The sequence below is a fragment of the Anguilla rostrata genome, chromosome 16 (genome assembly GCF_018555375.3).
Source record: "Anguilla rostrata isolate EN2019 chromosome 16, ASM1855537v3, whole genome shotgun sequence".
Lineage (NCBI taxonomy): Eukaryota > Metazoa > Chordata > Actinopteri > Anguilliformes > Anguillidae > Anguilla > Anguilla rostrata.
Genome location: NC_057948.1, coordinates 25,361,166 through 25,380,768, shown reverse-complemented (window position 1 = coordinate 25,380,768; position 19,603 = coordinate 25,361,166). Strand labels below are relative to the sequence as shown.

General features: G+C 43.7%; 1 protein-coding gene across 4 annotated transcripts in view; it reads right to left on the bottom strand.

The window, feature by feature from the left end:
- LOC135242026 (protein ENTREP2-like) overlaps positions 1–19,603 on the bottom strand; it is a 103,934-nt gene that overhangs the window by 10,377 nt on the left and 73,954 nt on the right. For 2 of the 4 annotated variants that reach the window (XM_064312888.1, XM_064312887.1), the window contains exons 3-6: positions 12,962–13,072; positions 7,432–7,563; positions 2,302–2,409; positions 30–208 (exon numbers count right to left, since the gene is read on the bottom strand). In XM_064312888.1, coding sequence (XP_064168958.1) covers positions 30–208; positions 2,302–2,409; positions 7,432–7,563; positions 12,962–13,072 — 530 coding nt within the window. The remainder of the gene's footprint in view (positions 1–29; positions 209–2,301; positions 2,410–7,431; positions 7,564–12,961; positions 13,073–19,603) is intronic. The other 2 variants (XM_064312892.1, XM_064312889.1) reach the window with 1 other exon arrangement.

The window sequence follows — 19,603 nt, the reverse complement described above, 5'->3', positions numbered from 1 at the left end:
GGGGTGGGGGTGGGGGGGGGGCATGGTACCTTTGCGCCTCCATCATTGGGGTGCAGGTGTACTCGGGGGGGTAGTACGGCGGCGGGGGAATGGGCGGGATGAACTCGTCGAAGTCGAGGGTCTGGTGCAGAATGGTGCCGTGTGGAGTCATGCAGTCTGCGTTCATGACCCGAGTTCTGTGTGGCATAAACTGCAAAGCAGAGATCATCTGAAAAATGTTTATTTTTTGTCTTTTTGCAGTCACATCATATCTGTACACTTAATTTATGCATTCATTAAAAATGACAACAACAAAAACAACAGCAAAATATTTTTCATGAACAGGTTTTTTGGCATTGCTCATAAATATTAAAATAATGAACAGACAACAGGATGATGAGTAGTCATTGTTATACTCTAACAATCACAACTGGATATGGGAAATGCAAGGCATAAAGAAATATGGAATAACAGTCCCATCTTTCAGAGAAAGGGTGCAAACCGAAGACAGAACAGGAAGTAGGTGGCATGCAGCAAACAGGACAGAACATAAAGCAGGACATGGACAGTGACGCAGTGGAGACCGGTTTCTGATGACTCGAAAGCATGCATCGCCCGTGCCAAATTCAGCAGCGCACATGAAATCAGTAAAACAGGGGGGAGGGGGGAGAGGGAGGAGGAAAGAATTTCTTGCAAGTGACAGAGGAAGAACACCTGGACTCCAGGCCCTCTCCCTTTATCTGGTCCAGGAAACAGATTTCGTCCTGCGTTAACAGGAAAACGAGTTGGAGTTAGGGCCCCCGTCTGAGTGCCCAGGAGAATAAGAGGAGACAAGGCTTTTGTCGGTCACCTTTGGGTGACCCCTCGCACAAAAAAGCAAATTTAATCTTTTGGTCACCAATTTAAAAAACAGCAGTGCTGTCTCAATTTCCTCTCCCTTATGATGCGCCAGACCATTCAGAAGTTCAATCTAAGCTTACTCATCACAGTGAGTCACCCGTTTTCAAACACCTCCATGAAAATATCCAGCAGTTTGCATTAACATTACTGTCTGCGGTGAGCTTTTATGTTTTACGATTGCTGTAGTTCAGCCTTATAAACGGTTTTAATGACCCTAGAAAAGGGAAGGTACAATGGCCCGATATTAAACGACAAACTTGAAGGCGCTTTTGAAGTCACAGCCACCTTCGGTAAAAAGGATTTACTTCTGAGAAAACCGCAATAAAAACACCAAAAATATCCCGCGCAGCAGTCATATGCTAACAGAAAAAAAGAGCAAATCAAATCAGGTGTGAAAGCTGATAAAACACACTGGCCTTCCGCAGGCCTGCGGCCCATTGTCCGTGTGCAGCGAGAGCGGTGCTGATTACTCACACTGCCTGCCTGCGCTCTGAGGTGAAACAAATCCCCTCCCACCCCAACCAGCTGCAGCTACAGCCACGCTAATGTCATTCAGCCCAATCAATCACTGGCTATGGCCTTTCACACTTCCATTTAGGGAGTCACACAATTTACAGCGCCGGCCGTAAAATGCACAAAGTCTGCTCATGTACAATATTAGAATTTTATGTTCCCGGGAAGTTTATTACCCTCCAATCAAAAGGTCTCTCGGGCAAAATTCTCTGGAGATATTAAAAAGGCGCCGATAATATTGGAGTCCACAACTTTCTCACCACCTCCCACCCTCTCTGTCTCTTTCTTTCACTCTCTCTCTCACACTTTCTCTCGCGGTCTCTCTCTCTCACACTCTAATGGCAATTGTTCAGGAAATAACTTGTCAGTTATCAGCAGGTTTTCCAGTACGAATCAATCTGTGTATTGTGAAACCTCAGCTGCAGCGAGCACAGAGTCAGATATTTCATAACGCTGTGTGATTTCCCTCATGGTTGCAAAGCGTTTAGGTTCAGAGGTTTAGGCGCACAAATTGTTTCCCTCCCAGCAAAGTGGAGAATGAAAAAAACCGGGACATTTTAAAGATGATATGCCTTTCTCAAACACAGAGGGGAAAATCCTGCTCCATTTATCCATTCTCCATGTCCTCCAGTCCCTCTCATGCTTTTAGCAGAGGGGAAGACAGTTCAGTATAAAAGCTACAATCACTACTGTACTCTCTGCCTGGGACCTGCAAACTCTTTGTGATGGTGTAATCGCATGGCGCTTCAGCCGCAGAGATGAGATTCCAACACATGGGGCATGCATCAGCCTCAGTCTGAACTCCAGCATGCACACCGGTACATGCAAACAGCAGCAGGCCAAAGACACGTCTCACACACACACAGACTTACAGAGAGTGATTATGAAAACCTCAGAGGCCACACTTACCATCTGCAGGACGTCAGTGGACACCATCTGCATGCAGCACATGGCGGTGGCCAGGGCACACACTATGGTGGAGATCACATTCAGCGCACACACACTGAACAGCAGCTCCTGCAAGGGACAGGGACGAGGGCAGGGAGGGAGGAACGAGTGGGATGGAGTAGGGGAGAATGGAGAAGAGGAGAACAACAGGGCGAGTGGGATGGATGGAGAGGAGGGAGAGACGGTGAGAGTAATCAAGGGTGAGAGTGAAAGAGGGAGAAAGGGTAAACAAAATGGAGAGAGATAAGGTAAAGGCAATTCTCCACAGCAAAAAAAAAAAAAAACCTGGGGCAGGGCAGCTCTGCCTGCCTGCACACCTGGCGGGACACAGACAGGTAGGCGCGGGACACAGACAGCAGCACAATGCACCTGCATGGCAGCTCTCCTTGTGCACCTGATCATCTCTGAGCAAGCAGAGAGGAACACAGGCCACAGAGGAACTACTGGACCAGCATTCCTAAAAGCAGGGTCAAACAGAGAAGCTGCAGGCTGTTATATAACTAATGGCCCTCTAATGCAGACCAGACTCCACAGCAAAACCTAACAGACACAAAATCCAATACAGGCTCCCCAATCCGCTAATTAGTTTTGACAACCATGCACTCAGTTTTGTTTTGTAATGCAGTTTTTACATCTTTGGTTTAATGAGCTAATTGCCTTGTCTTTTTAATGGAAAAATATATTTTCTGCCACTAATATAATCCATCCAAATCAAAGGAAACAGTCACCTTCATTTGATGCACTTATTATTTTATTTATACTTCCTTTTAGTGTTATAACACTGTGTTCCTTCATATGGCCTGAAATAAATGTGAATCTACATTAAAAAGCTTTCCGCTGTTGGGGCAAATTAAGGATGCATAATTAATTTTAGCAGGGGAAATATTTTGAGCAAAAGTTACACAATTACCAGAAGGAAAAATATTAAATATTTTTTCTGAAGTCCCATGCATTCAGATTATGCATTCAGAACTTGTGACCATGTGCAAATCTGTGTTAATGTATATATACAATTATGGCTGTTCTGGAGTGAAATACACTACCCATAGCCATACATGCAGGTGTAATTTCCATTAGTCCCTGACAATGATAAAAACACTGGGAATTCAGCTCTCAGGCATGTGATCATAATGAACACAGACTGGAGGAGATACTGGCATGTTTGTAACCTGGCTGGATTTCCTTTCCGACAGGCTAACACAACAAAAACACAGCACAGCTTCCTCACCCTCAGGCAGGCGATGCATCCGAGGTATGCCAGCTTTTAGATGAGTCTTTGGATGAGACTAGTGCTGTCTCCAGCCAATTTGTAGGTGCAAAATGTGTACACTGCATGGCTAACATTTTTTTTTCTCTAATCATATAAGAGCTCCCTATAGCTTGGGGGTGTCAATAAATAAATGAATATACATATATATCTCCAGCATTGACTGTGACACAGACACTACATGGCAAATGGAATTCGACAATTTGTGTGCAGTGTATGCTCCCACATAGATTATTCCTGAAACCCAAGGCACAGTCCGTCCATTCCGGTTCTTAGCGCAAGGCATGCAGGCCTGTGAAAGAGCCAGATTAATATTTACGTATAAGTGCTTTGGCAGCTTTCTCCCCATTAATCACACCCCGAGAGCGCACGCAGCAACATTTTTGCACATTAAGATATTCGCTCACCCATGTCCGGGCTCACTGTACAGTAAAAATAAACCAGCCAATGAGTATTCATTCCTTGTCTACAGTCTGGCACGGTGCTTTAACAGGAAGCACGGTTTTATTACTGAAGTACGCTGAAACATCTGTCGTGCAGATGTGAGAAGGGCGCACTAATGCGGCGCTCTGTGGCGTGAATGGCATTTACATACTGACACAGTAAATCACATTTGGGTCCTAATTGCAATGATACCTTTAGGGGAGCCATTAATAGGCTGTGTGGTGACAAACCTCCCAAAACGACCTTGCCGACTGCGCGTCGGTGGCCGGCGAACAAAGTTATGGTCAGACCACGTCATCTCTGCACCGCAAACCCAGATCTACCAGAAACCACCAGTCGGGGCTCTGAGAGGTTCCAAAAGGTTTGAGGTGCAAATAAAACGGCCACACTGACAAATATTTTGCTTAAGCGTTAGCATGATTGTTCAGAAAACCATGCGCCTTTCGCTGAAACACTTCCTGGTATTATAGGCACCCTGGTATAGGAGAGAACAAGACCTATAAATATAAAGAGCTGGAATACAAAGGCCTTTATGGCAGAGAAAGGCTACTTGAGGACACCATTCAGATGAGCGACTGCTTGAGGACGTTTTGAGATGGATAGCCCTGAACAGAGATTATGAAGGAAGAAAGACAAAACAAGTGGCAGTGATAAGGCCGTATCAGCAGGGTGGAGAGATATAATAATTCTCAGAATCGAGGGAAGGGAAATGCATTTTGCCAGATTAAAAAGGGAATGTGCATACGTTTTAACTCTGTGTTCCTTTTTAAATGTCACATTTGCATGATAATGATGGCCTTTGAAATGCTGACAACACAAGGTAACTTGTGTCTTTGTGCAGCAAAGTTTTATTTTTCTCCACTATGATAAAGTTTGGGAGGGGGCTGGGGTAAGGACTCCAAGGGGGAATAAGACTAATAGGTAGCATTACATGTGTAATTCAATTCCATTCTAGAAAGGCATGGATAACACAGCAGAGATTTATAGTCTGCACTGAAAACATGTACAGTGAATATGTTGCATAAGCGTGAGGTAAACTATTTATTCATCAATCCGTCTTCGGAAGATCAAAGCCAATTTTAAATGACAAAGAACAAAGAACAAGATTTAGGTTATTCGACTTCTGACATCAGAATATCCTTGACAAATAAATTAAGGATGTGCCCATCTCAATTTTTCATTGAACTCTCAGTGCAAATCCTTTTTATTTCAAATTTATGATCTAAAGAAATGTGTGTGATGCATTTACAAATAGGGCATCAAGTGTTTCAGACACATGACTTATCAGGGAGGAAATGTGTAAGACTTTGATGAAAACATACAGATGAGGTTTAACTGTACATTGTGCAAATATACACATTTAAAGGATCTGCTGAAGTAACTGGAGATATGTTATCCAGATTTGAAATTTTCCCTACAGAACAGTTGAACGTGTACTTTTGTAGTTCCAGCGAATGACACAGATTGTGATTATTATTCATTCTGAGTTTTACAAACTGCTCATGTGCTTCTGAGATTTCCCCTTCTCTCTGGCATTGCTGACATGTAAGATTGAAGTAAGACAGGCCTGCACTCAACCAAAAATTGAACAAAAATTGCAGGAAAAATCTGAATTCTTTTCCTCCAGTACAAGGAGGTTTTAGTGTGCTTTTAAGTGCTGCTGTTTCTCCAGTTGTGCTCTGAAAAGTCTTGCAGTTTCCCTGTGAGCTGCTCTCCAGTATTCAGTATATTTATTGCTATATATAGTTGTGTTCTATGCTGGACAGCAATTCTAAATACTGTCGGTGAATAAAATAAATGTTTGCTTCAGGCTATTTGCATCATTTGCCTTTTTCCACTTTCTTTTCCCGTCAATCATTCTTATCCTCCATAGATGACTCAAGGTTTTGGCAAAAATCTTGAATTTTCACACCACTCAGTCTAATGCACTTTGCAAGCACTCAGCCCAAATATTAATCAGGAGTTACCAGCACCTGCTACTCCCAAAAAAACTAGATCTTTCTCATCATGGTTCGACTGAAAAACAAAAAGAACAACAAATAAATGAAGAATAATTAGCTATATTATTATGATAACAACTATCATGCCCACTAATTCACAAACTAGTGGTTTGAGCAGCGACAGCCAGATGCTGATATAGTAACAATAACGGAATTCACACGACCATTTTCCCCCGATTCTCCTGGGCTCTGGCCCAACCTACAGCACTAAATTAAGTTAGCCAATGTTCTGTCCTGTCAAGTTGGGTCAGTGTGATAATAATGACAATATAAGCAAGACCACTTCCCCTTTACCCACCTGGGCCCCGGTCCACCCTCATGCACTAAAGTATATGGAGCTAGCTGGCGCTCTGCGCTGCTGACTCAGGTCAGCTTTCTGCGGCAACAATTTCTATTAGCCTCAGGTGCAGCTGACCTACCTACGGCTGAGGAAGGTCAGTGTAATATGTTATACAGTGAAGGCTGCCACTACTCGAGGGAAGATCTGAGCTGGGATCCCAGCGCCACTTAAAGGAGGGGGGGGGGGGGTCACAGATGGCCACAGCACTATAAGGCCCTTGACTGGATCTCTTTGGAACTGAGGGGACAGGTCTAGGCTTCAGTCAGAGAGCCACTTCAGCTGATCACATGATGTGCACACACAGACATGTGTTCAGTGCTCCCGGTCGCTGGCATTCGAAGCCTTCTACAGTCAAGCCAGAGCTGATTGCTTCCTGCGTCCCTGCTAACAGACTTATTTCAGCCTGCAAATGCAACACAGTCTCTCCAGGGGTGATGGCAGTGTTTCCAAGGCAGCGTATTCACCATTCACGCATTCCCCATATTCACCGCATTCTATTCAACGGCCATAATCCACCCCCTGGAGAATGCCTCCGTATATAAAATTTCATGCAGCGCTGGTGTTCTGACTTACTAAATGTCACTTCATAAAGCTGTATATAATGTCAATAAATGGCATTCCTACAAAAAGTTTGAAAAAGATGGAGAACATTTACTTTTCATTTGCTGACAAATTATCAGTGACAATAGTACAAAATCTACCTGTGTTAATGCCAAAAAGAATGAGACTGCAATAAATCCATTAATGAACAATTTTCTATCTATTTTTAACACTGTAATCTATAAAAAATATGATATTGCTATTACAAGTCAAGTTATAACTTAATTTATATTCTGTATAAATTAAATCTAAACGACAACCTTACAAATAAACACACATGTATACACTGTATTTTCTTGAACAGGCCATTCAGTTCCTCTTCAAACAAACATATGAACACACACATACATACACACACACACACACGCATGTGCATATGTACATACAGGCACATAAACAAACCCACACACACACACACACGCGCGCGCGCGCACACACACCTTGAGGCGTAGGCGGATGGTGTTGCAGTCCCTCAGGGGGTTGAGTTTGAGTGTCTCTCCCAGGCTGTTGCAACCCGAGTTCTGGTGCTGCAGCTCGCAGCACACGCAGACCCCATCGCTGTCAAACTTGATCTGCAGCGGGAAGAGAGGACAGAGAGGCCGAGGCCCAGATCAGGACCGGAGCACGTTGGGGACTGATTTCCTGTTGGCTGTGTGGGAAACATATCAATGCAGCTCGATGGCTCCTGTGGGCCTTCAGTAACACCTACTGGACGAAACAAAAGCGTTTACCCTCTGCCGCATGCTTTAGGGAGACACTGGGGGGTTTTCTCATGTCATCTGTCACACTGTTCACCTCCCAATCATTTTCCTTTGGTTCGAGCTTCATCATCTACTGAAAAGATCGGCCCCAGGGGGCTTCCAGAGACCCTGGGTCTGGCCTGATCCTATTACTGTAACCAGCTTAGCCGGGGCCCATGGCATCAAAAGGGAAACATCAATGTGCAACACAGTCCATCTGCAGCATATTTAAGGAGGAAGAGCAGACGAGGTGATCACAATTTAATCAACGCAGTCTCTAATTTCAAATAAATTTACATGAACATAAAGACAAATTAAAATGCCATTTGAAGCAATCTACAGGTTTATTTTAAAATATTAATTTCAGCATGAACATTGCGGTACAGTGAAGTACACGACTTCACAAATGGTACTTGGCCCTGTAACCTGCACGCACAGTAAGGGCAGACTACTTCCAGATGCTTGCGGCACAGCAAAGACAAATTTGCAGTCAAAGCTCAGCGGATCCTTAAAGGACACAGGAGCCATTAGCAACGCCCTCACCCCCCACCCATCCACCAACAGCACTTAATGACAGCAGACATAAAACACCGGTAAATACCCAGCAAGAGCTCCACTCTCTGCCTCCGTCCTGAACACTGCAGGGAGAAAGCTGCCATTCTCAGCACAGTCTACTCCCCCTGCACCAAGGTGTCCTACCTGTGATGGGTCTCCTGCCCTTCAGCGGTTAAATTATCGGCGTGCCGTTGCCCTGGTGTGTGCGTGCATATGCACACATGCACACACACACACACACATATAAACACACATAGAAACACACACACACACACACATATAAACACACATAGAAACACACACACACACACACACACACACACACACACATATATAAACACACATAGAAACACACACACACACACACACACACACACACATATAAACACACATTGAAACACACATACACACAGATACATATAAACACACATAGAAACACACACACACACACCCAAAAACACACACTGGAATGCTGCTTTCCAGTACAAGGATGTGTGTGCCACACGAGTCGTCATGGTGACTGCTGTTTGCGTTTCTTGTCACAGAACCGAAATACTAAAATCAAGGGGGTAGCCTTACAGGAAGGGAAAGAGGCATCGGAGAGACGACACCATTAATATTTCTGTCATGTCGAGCGGCAGTCTCCACGGAGGCGTGTCGAGCAGGGACAGGGAGAGGCGGATAATCCAATATGCTAATCTCCCAGCCCCCGCGGTAGCGACAGTGACAGATTTCCTTGCCTTCGTCCCAGCCTGGCCTCTGCTCCCGGTCCCCGATTGGCTGTCTCGCGTTCTGCCGTAAGTGGGGAGGGGCCGCTGCCCAATCCCAACTCGCCTCAGCACGGCCCTCTGGGACACGCACGGCGTTTACAGCCTTCTGTCACAAACTGCTGGGGGGGTGCACCTCAAACAGCAGGCCTCACAGAAACAGGCCCCATATGAGCAGATATCCTTCAGAAGTGGGCATCTGTGTAGGGCTTTGGGGGGTGGGCACGGGCTGGGGGGTTCAATTACTCTTCCCTCCCTGCCTTTTCATTTTCCAATAAAGCCACACAGAAGGATTAGGGCTATCGCTTAAAAATCACCACAAGGTACCGTAAGCCCTGTATCTCTGAGAGACAGAGGAGATTGCCCTCATCCGGATGGGCCAAGGCTGGGCCAGGTTAAAGAGAGCGACCGAGGCTGAGGGGCAATCACTTCAGATATGAATCAAAGCCCTCCCTCATCACCGGAGGAGCGCTTTTCCTGACAAACGCTCCCTGCTCCCCCTTTGTCACCCGTGTTGCCAGAGCAATAAAAAGGGCCGTTCTTCACCACGTCTTTAAGACCCCCCCCCCCGCAGACCCTCTGCGGAGACACACCAGGGGAAGCACGTCGCGCGCCTCTCCAGAGCCCGCGTTCACGCGCAGAAGCAGGCACTCCTGTTCCATACGGGCGACAGCGCAAAGTGTGTTTCACAGTGGGGCGCAAGACCAGCACGCATTTGTCACTCTCACGTTTCCATAGAGACAGGCAGTTTTAATCATTCATTCATTCCTTGTTTTGATTTTCATTTATTTGTATGCCTCGGAAGTGAGATTAAATGTGAGAAGCATGTGCGTTGCCAGGCTCGTTTTCTTAAAATAACAGCACATTAAAAGGATTTTATTTTTTTAAACCCACACATCTGTAAACTGAGGCAAGCAATTAAATAATCAAAAGAAAATCAACTGAATAATAAACAATTCCCTGGTGAAGTCACTGTCTAGTAGGAGCTGTAAAACACTGCCTATCATATGTCTTATACGTGAAGAACATATAGGACCAGTTAAAACTTAACATAATGAACAATGAGATACTCACAGCAAAATACACACACACACACACACACACGCACGCGCACACACACACACACACACACACACACACATACACATGTACGTGCACACACACACACACACACCTGGTTTCTGTTTTAAGAATCTGTCTTCCTGATATGTTATGTGACTGCTCAGGGGGAAAGAGTGTTCAAGAGGGGGTATAAAGGTCCATGGATTTTAAATGGAATACTCATGTGGACAAAATCTCAGCCTGCATCCATTACTACAGTAATAGAAAAAAGACTTGGCTTCCCTTCCTGATGCAAATATACCTTTTTCACTCCCCCAATGCTTTTAACCAATTATAACTAATTGAAAAAGACAGAAGTATTACTAATCTGTGACAGCTCATTTTGCTGATTAAATGAAAACAAGACATCACACATTTAATACTATCTGGAATAATGACTGAACCTCTGTATAAAAACAGATGTAGATATTAGAGCAATCTATTTTCCAAAGGCTCTGGTGCTTTTAACAAAGTTTTTTTTTATGCATTAATGTTTCCTACCATTAATAAGGGTGGGCAGGCCAATACGACTAATATTTAACCGCATTAATAATAATTAGTATCACCATTGCTAGTGTAGTTTGTTCAGTGTTGTTGTTGCGCATTAAAATTTAAACTGAAATCCTTATTTTTCAGATCTGACAATTGAGTGGAGTGGCCAAGATGAGACGTTAGTTGTGAGCTGTGAACTGAGCAACACAACAGTATCTACAATGTAAACTGAAACTCACAGTGTTAGTGATTAAATCACTACAGTATATTCCACCCCTAACATCAACCCCCAAATGTGAAATCCTTCAAATCAGCAAAGAGGTGCTTATCATTTTGTTCAGCTTGTAGAAACTGAAGAGGAAAAATAACTCTTCGGAAAATGCATCTCTCCCAGGCTCAAATCTTGTGTACTTGGAAGAAAGCTCTGTCCTTCACCCACACACTGACTACACAGACTGGCAATACCTCACAGCCCTACAATCCAATCCAGCCTGTCCCAGACACCAGTTAAGACAACAGTTTTGTTACTATTACCAAAGGACAGGATCCAGAAATGGAAACCATAGCTGCCTGCCACTGTCTTCTCTCTGATAATCTCCTCTTCAGGGTTTAGGTGCATGTTTTATAAGAGCCTGTGCCATACACACACACGCATGCACGCACGCACGCACGCACGAACACAAACAAACACACATGCCCACACATGCACACACACACAAACAAACACACATGCCCACACATGCACACACTCAAACACATAAAAACACACGACGGGGTGAACCGTACATCTGATGCTCAGTCACAGCTTTACACAGTCAGAATCGTCACCAGATTTCTTGGCTTTTTCAACATTTATCAGGGGAGAATTTAGTCTATCAATAAAGCACCAAATCCACAGAATTTAAGACATGTTGTCATAAAGGGGATATATCACTACAATTTCAGACTTTCCCCAGGACTCAAACATACCCTCTGTTTAAATCCATCCTCTATGACAGGAACCATAAGCTTGACGCAGGGTCATAGCTAGAGAAAACTAGAGAGAAGGTTTGAAAACTCCCTGCTGAGCTGAGAGTCTGTGCAAGACAGGCATGATAAGCCAAACCAAACACTGGCTTGGGAAGGGTGCTGTGATGGGTCTGCAGTTCCACTAGTTCATCCCATTATACTATTCCACTGTGCTTCATTATCAAAATGGAGGGACACACCGTAATGCAAATAGCACCACCCTGCTTTTGTCCAAAATTGGACAAATGGAAAATAAACAAAACCACCAAATGAAAAATAAATGAAACTGAAAGCAATAATGAACTTGTTAATTTTTGTTTTGTACCCAGACAAATACATTTTGAGCATCACATCACAGAATACGTAATCTACAAATTAAAGCATTTTTTTCTCCTGAACAATGAATTTAATGAAAATAAATATGGTATGAATATAAAATGTACATGGTTGTGTTTATTCTTCCGTGCAATTTTCTATTTTCTGACCATACTGATTTTGAGTCAACACTATGTTTTACCTAACTGGATCCTCTGCCTGTCAGGTCTAGCTGTTCCCCTTGGGATAAACTATGCAGAATACAATTCCCAACGGACACTGCTGTCCTCTTATGAGGTATCTTCCCACAAGGCAACATGTAATGAAACATGTAATCACTGAGCTCTCAATACATACAAGCAGCAAACTAAACCTACTGCTTAGAGTTCTGCATTGTATTATAGACCTTCTAGGAATTCTAAAACTTCTTAATTTGCTAAACTTGCAGTGGTTGCCAAGATACAGAGGCCATTAATTCCTCACTGTCACACAGAACAAATTGCAACCTAACTTCTTTTATTTAATGAACCCAGTCAACGGTTGCACTTGGAGTTAGCCTCGAAATAATTGATACAGGAGAATGGAAGACCATCTTGCCAGACGAATGAGTGGACCTTTCCCAGATGACAGACGATTTAATTTTTTAAAATAATAATTAAAATGTGAGCTTACATGGGCAATAAAGCAAACAGTCAGCACGTAATCATAGCATTAATAAAGAGCGTAGTGGCTGGCCTCAATTTCTTTTTCAATGACATACTACTTGGCAAAGTAATTAGGCATGTGTGTATGAGAGACCTGGGGGCGGACTATGTAAGACAGGCCTAATTGACCTCCATTCTTTACATGGCTGTCCTCGAATAAGCAAGGTGCATTCAGAAAGGAACTCAACATTCAGAGAACAAGTAGGCCCAGTTTTAAAACTGTGGTCGTTCGGGTGAAGGGACTCTGTCCCACAGTGAGTTGAGGGGCAGGGGCCTCTGGTCACTTACCAGCTGACAGGCTTCCAGGGAGTTGACCAGTTGGGCATTCTGGCAGGACAGGATGGAGCCGGCCAGGTTGAGCATCACGCACACGGCCGACAGCAGCATGAAGAAGGTGATCTGAGAGGGGGGAGAGGCTTTCCGTCAGGCCGACAGAACAAGAGCGCAGCATGCCCACGGTACACCCTTTATTCAAAGGAACCCATCTTCTCCCTTCACAACTCCTCACCACCTCCTTCAGTGATCATGTCTCACAGCTTTTCAGATGTTGCAAAAACAAAGCATCTCGCCTTGCCCCATGCAAGGTATCATTTGTGTGTTGGCGCTTGGTATTAAGCTTTTCTCAGTTCCCCTGACGCAACCCTTAGCAACCTGGCAGCATGTGTGGCCCAGTGGGACCCAGTGACTGATGGTCAGTTGGAAGAACCAATCTTCCTCTAATTACCTTCGCCACCCTGCTTTCTACCAGAGAAATGTCCCCGATACCGCAGTGTTCCTGTGCTCTGGACCGCCCGGGTGAGTACAGCCAGCGCGCGCCCCTCCTATCCCCATTAAAAACAGCTCTCCTTATTTCATAGCTGACAGCCCTGGGATATCACCCCAGTGAAGAGAAATACAGAGAACATTTTGGGTCCTTTAAATCACAGTTCAGGTGTCATAGAATGGGCTGAGGCACCAGGCACCACCCCAACGGATTACAAATTGGCGCACCACGCAGTATATCAACCGTGCCATTCCCATGTCGGCCTGTGATTTAGCACACTGGTTCTCCATCTGTAGAGACATTAACCGGGGCACAGAGGGATATCTGTGGGAGGTACAAATGAGATCGTCCCCCAAGAGAAGCTGACAAACTAGCTGTGCAAGACAAGAGACAGAGCAGAGACGGGCAGAGAGAGAGAGAGAGAGAGAGAGAGAGAGAGAGAGGCAGAGACAGACTGAGAGAAAGAGGCGGAGACAGACAGACAGAGAGAGAGAGAGAGAGAGAGAGAGGAAGGGTAGATAGCTATAATGTAAGAGCAAGTTAATAAACACAGTAACTAGATGATTTTTCTATCAATCAGTAACTCTAAAAAGAGTTTAATATTGTTTTTCTCTGCCCAATAATAGATAAAAGTCATTATACCCACAGCAATATTACCTAAGTGTTACGTGCCATGTTTTTCTTTTGTGTGGACTTCCCTACCTTCACCTGTCAGTCACCATCCACCAAGTCCCACCTTCACCAAGCCCCACCCTCCGTGTCAATTCTGGACAACCAATCCGAACTCGCCACACCTACTATAAAAACCCCAACTGTTTGTAACAATGGATGTCTGACTGTTTGCTCTGTGTTGTGTATTTGACTATGTATGTTAACCACTCACTTGAACTTGTCTTGTTTTGTGTACACTTCCAAGGCTTGGGACAGGTAAGACTGGGGGCTCCTGTACATATGCCCGTAGGCTATGCTGTGTATAGATTCACTAGTCCTTAGGGGTGATTGCCAACCAATTGTGTTTTCAGTCTGCTAGTTAGAGTAGATAGGCCTTTTGTTTGTGTACTTGATACACTAGATTAGTTTACTCTCTGGTTTAGCTAGCTTGTTTTTCTGTTCTTTTGGCAACATCCAGCGTCCGTTGACCCTGGTAGTGTGTGTCTGGGATGTTGTATGTCTGGTAGTTTGTTGCACCGTTTTTGTTTATCACAGTAAAACACCCGTGCACTGAGTTGCTGCTTTGTCTGTGTTTATTGTTGTTACCACCTCTACAGCATTAACATCTCCCGGCTATTAACATCAAGTTACATACCCCATGCACCCCTAGACCCATGGGGTCGTAACACTAAGCAACCTCTTTTAGACCCGGTACAGAATTAGCTGTTGTGTCTAAGTAATGCTCCTTTCTTACAGAATTTAAGGGTGACCAACAAAAACACTGTACCTTACATATGGCTCAGGGGACACAGTGACAGAGCTATGTTATGTGCAGTTTCAGAGACGAGCAGTGGCGAGAAAATCCTGGCTGAAAGCACTTCAGCATTCAGTCCGTTGTCCTCACCTATATCTGCAATAAACACCTGAGCTTGCAGGTGTAACAGTTCACTGTGCTGGGGACTAAATAGTACACAGGACGTGCACAGAGGGTGTGTGTATGTGCGTGTTTGTGTTTTCACAGCTTTAACTGTTGAATTGAAAAAAAAAGAAAATTAATGTTTGTAATTCTTGTCTTACATAAGACAAATATGTTACGGTATGTTGATGAGTGACAAGAGATGGGTGGGACTAACAAAGTGTGAGTTGAGTTTAAATATATTCACTTCTGACAATGCAAATACCATTGCTACAACTGCAATCATGAGTTTACTCTTAAAGAAACAACCATGTAGTGGCAATAAAACTACATTAGCAAATGCAACATACAGTATATGTGGTTAATTACCTTTAGCATTACTCGCAGTCAACATGTCCAATGTACAATGCACTGCACTATAATGACTCTCATAAAAGCTGAGTGGGGACATGACATCTTTATTACTTCATGTAAAAATATATTATCACTTGTCAAGAAATGAACTCATAACAGTAGCAATACGCACAAAGAAGGGTGTTGATTCAAAATCAACGGGAGAAAATTAGCATGCATTTCTCATCCACCGCTGATGTGAAGACCAAGAAATTCCACCCTTTTCCATCTACCATTTAATCCTTTGAAGAGTAGGTTTTTGGGAAGGTTTTTTCAACCTTCTATGTCAGTGTTCTAGAACCACTGTTTTCAGTTACGGGTAGTGATTATTACGTCAGCATTAGAATGTTCATTTAAGAAAATTCGAATCACATATTTGTGATCGTACACCTTAAAGAGTTAAAGTAGAGGCCAGAGTCACAACTGTCTCATAATGCTGACCAATCAGGGCAGTGTGTGGTGTAATGGATACTGCATTGGACTGTGGTCCCAAAGAGCTGGTCATTCTTGCTATAAGGCGATGCTATGCTATTTGATGGAAATGATAAAACTTTTTAACAAGTGAACACAACTGCACAGAGAGGTGAAACTAAAGCCAAGAGAAGAAGTCTCTCATAAAAGGATTTTGCGAAAAATTCACAGGAAACCGAAGGTGCAGCACAGACCGGACACAGCATAAATTTAACCAGAGACACTATAATGGTGGAGAGACACAAACTATCACCATCACAGTACTGTACAATGCTTAAGAAATATGCACATAGCACAACCATGTTGGATGTAATTAAATGAAAACCAATCAGATGTTGATGGATAACCCTTATTTAAATTGGCATACTTGTTAATCACGAAAAAGAAAAACAGGTGCAGGAAAATGAGTAGTTTGAAGGCACGCTTTCAACCTCCTCCATTTCAAACTAATGAGCCCCCTCTGATATTTTAAAATGTCACGTTTTCACTCAAGTTTGTTTGAGAAATTAATTTATTTTCAACAGCTTCAAGCAGGAGTGCCAAACTCAAGTCTTGGGAGGCCACAGTGTCTGTAGGTATTCGTGGTTTACTTTCAATCAGCAGCCAATTAAGGCCTTGGGAACAAGATTTGTGGATTCTTTAGCCAATCACACTAAAATACACTGAAAACCAGCAGACAGTGCAGCAGACACTCTCCAGGACTGGATTCTGACACCTGTGGCCTAAAACACTGCCAGATTTGTGTGTGTGCATGTGTGGCGGTGTGCATGTGTGCATGTGCGTGTATGTGTACGTGCATGGATGCGTGTGTGTGTGTGTGTGTGTGTGTGTGTATGTGACATGTCTGAATTAATCTTTGTCTGACCCGATCGAACACAACTTTTTTACAGATACTTCACGAGACCAGGAACTTTTATTTTACCTGGAACCCCCAGGAGAAAGATCACATGCAGAGGAAGGGAAAGGTTTCCACAAACACTACAATGTAGCTTTCCCTCCTCTGCTCTCATTTCCTGCTCGTCTCCCTTCCTGTGAATGCTCTCAGACTGCTACCATGCCAGAGCAAGTCAGTTGTATTTCAAAAGAAAAAAATTCAATCCTCCTTTCCCAAATTGGATTTCCTCCTTCAATCAAAAAGACACCTGCATTGTGTAACAAAGAACACAACAACAAACTACGGCAGAAATGACTTCAGTTAATGCTGGAAATGACTATTTCTGATCCTGCAAAATATTCACTTTATTGGTTTAACCCGGATAGTGGGGGAAAAAAAAAACAGAAATCATATATAATTTAAAAATTTTAAAAACGGATGTTTATTTTGTTGTGGGTCCTCGCAGCTGTGCTACGTAAACCTGCTTCACGTGGCAGTGCCCTAATTACCAGGAGGAATCAGATATCAGTGTTGAACAGCCAGTCAATAATTACAGGCTGGCTGCCACTGGCATACCAAGCAGATGGAGCCATTAGGTGGCACGTGCCCTTCCGGTGCGCGCAGTCTTTAAGTTGCTTGTCATGTTCAGTGAGCACAGTAATTAAAACAAGGTTAGGCGCAAGATGTCACTGGTTTTGTTCCGTTTGTTTTTCTTCTCCCTCGCTCATTTCGCAGGAAGAGGAAATGAAAGAGCAAAGGAGAGATGAGATCTGTCCCTGGGTTAGCTGTGGCTAATTATTCCCCAAAGTGTCAGGGCCTGTGGAGGCTTAGGGGGTGCTGGGGTCCCTCATCTTTAGAGGAGCACTATATTAGTAAATGGTGGGGGGGGGGCAGAGCAGGACAAAACAGCAGCCCCCGCAGCCCCCAAACGCCCCCCCCCACACACACACACACAGATCAGCCCCGTCCATTCTGACCACCTGGAAGCACAGTAAAGCCACACTCGAAACAATCCAGCACACATCTTAGAGATGGTCACTGCTATTACACACCAGCTACACACCAACTTATTGGATACTTATTAATGTAAGGAATGCAGTATGCATATTACTTATACAGTTGGCTAATGCTTTATACTGGTGATATATGGACTTGTTTTTTTTTCATTAACATAACTTTCACATGACGTTTATGACTTATCCGTTTTCTGAATCAACTTGATACCAAAACCCATTACAGACTAGTTCAGAAAATCTCGCAGAAATGTTTCTTTTTTCCTTGTAAAGGCATGATGACATTTTGCAATTACTCTGAAAGTGTTTGCTGTCATTTTAGGTTTATTTTACATGCAAAGTCATGATGTCAAATTGCGAATCTCATGATCCCTGAATGGTTCTATTGACATGATGAAGACAGACATTTATGAATAAAAAAATAAACGTTTATGCCCACGCAAGATTAGAAACAACATTCACAAAAATGTTGAGAAAAAGCAAAACCTATACAATATTAAAGTTAGTTATTATCTTACAAAATGAGGCAAAATGATTAATAGGCGTAATAAGTTGCTTAGGTCCTATGCGATCTCATGAAATTCCGATTTAAAATGTTATGAACTTGTTTACTGTGGTAAACAAACCTTTTAAAGACCAGCGTAGCTCTCCCAGGGTGCTCTTGTAGCAATTTGCCCATTAGTATAATGGAGCAGTGAATGCCAGCAAAATAAAACTGCAGCAAATTGGTCACGTTTCTTTGCTAACACCTGCCAAAAAAGCAGTAGCGGTGAGCGTGGAGGGATGCAAGCGGAATCACGAGCACAGAGCTCAAACCAAAGCGCAGAACATTTGTCTGCCTCCAAAATGGACTCCTGGAAATCCAAATTGCCGCTATATGCCAGGCCACCAACCAGAGCCAAAATCTGCACACAAAAAGAAATGTGACGCTTTTAACATAAAATGACAGCGTGAAAGATCCCGTTTGTGCATCAGAGCAGAATTTAGATAAAAGGAGGCCTTAATAGACATGAAACCACTTCGGTTTACTTACAGGAACAGCACTTCAGGCCATTTTTAACACAGTTTTAGATCCTGCCATCGGCCCTCTTAATCGCGCCAATAGCCAGGGAGACGCCTGTCGTCCAATGGCAAGCCTCAGCTCACTCAGATCTAACATGCTAATTACAGCGATGACAGACGGCTAGTGCTTCGCGTGTTCTCACCTGCCAGAATCATTAGCCACGGTGGGAAGTTAGGAATGAGTCACTGCAGGCTCCATGCGCTATATGGTTACAGCCAATGAGCTGGCTAGCATGCCGTGACTCCGCCCGGTCACACACGCCTAGGCACTTTATGGCATAGCTACACTCTGGCGCACAGCGACAGGAACGTTCTATTGAAGCACATGCCAGGGATCTCAAACAGAGGCTGTAACATTTTGTATCAAAGCACAGGGTCTCCTACAACCGGGACTGGATGAAAAATGTGCTGTGGGAAAAGTGACCCCTGTCTAAACACCCAGCTTTGTTCCACTTCCTGTTATAATTTGCCAAGGGAGAGTGGGCTATTGTAAAATAAACAAAAGAATAAAAAAAATCTCACATCTAGCAAAGATAAAAGAACGTAACAAACAAATCCAGATGTGCCCAAGTTTAAACACCAACAAACTAACTGGCTGACTGGCAGACATATGAACGTGCTGGTCCCTGAGACCACAGCGAAGCAGGTCACAGCGGGAGCACATTTACAGAGCTTCACAAGCTGAAGAGGAGAGTAGTGTCTGCCTCTGATCCCCGTAGCACAAATTAGTATTTAGTCTGCATCACCTCTGTGACAAGACATTGTTAATTTCCAATTAGCTGAGCTT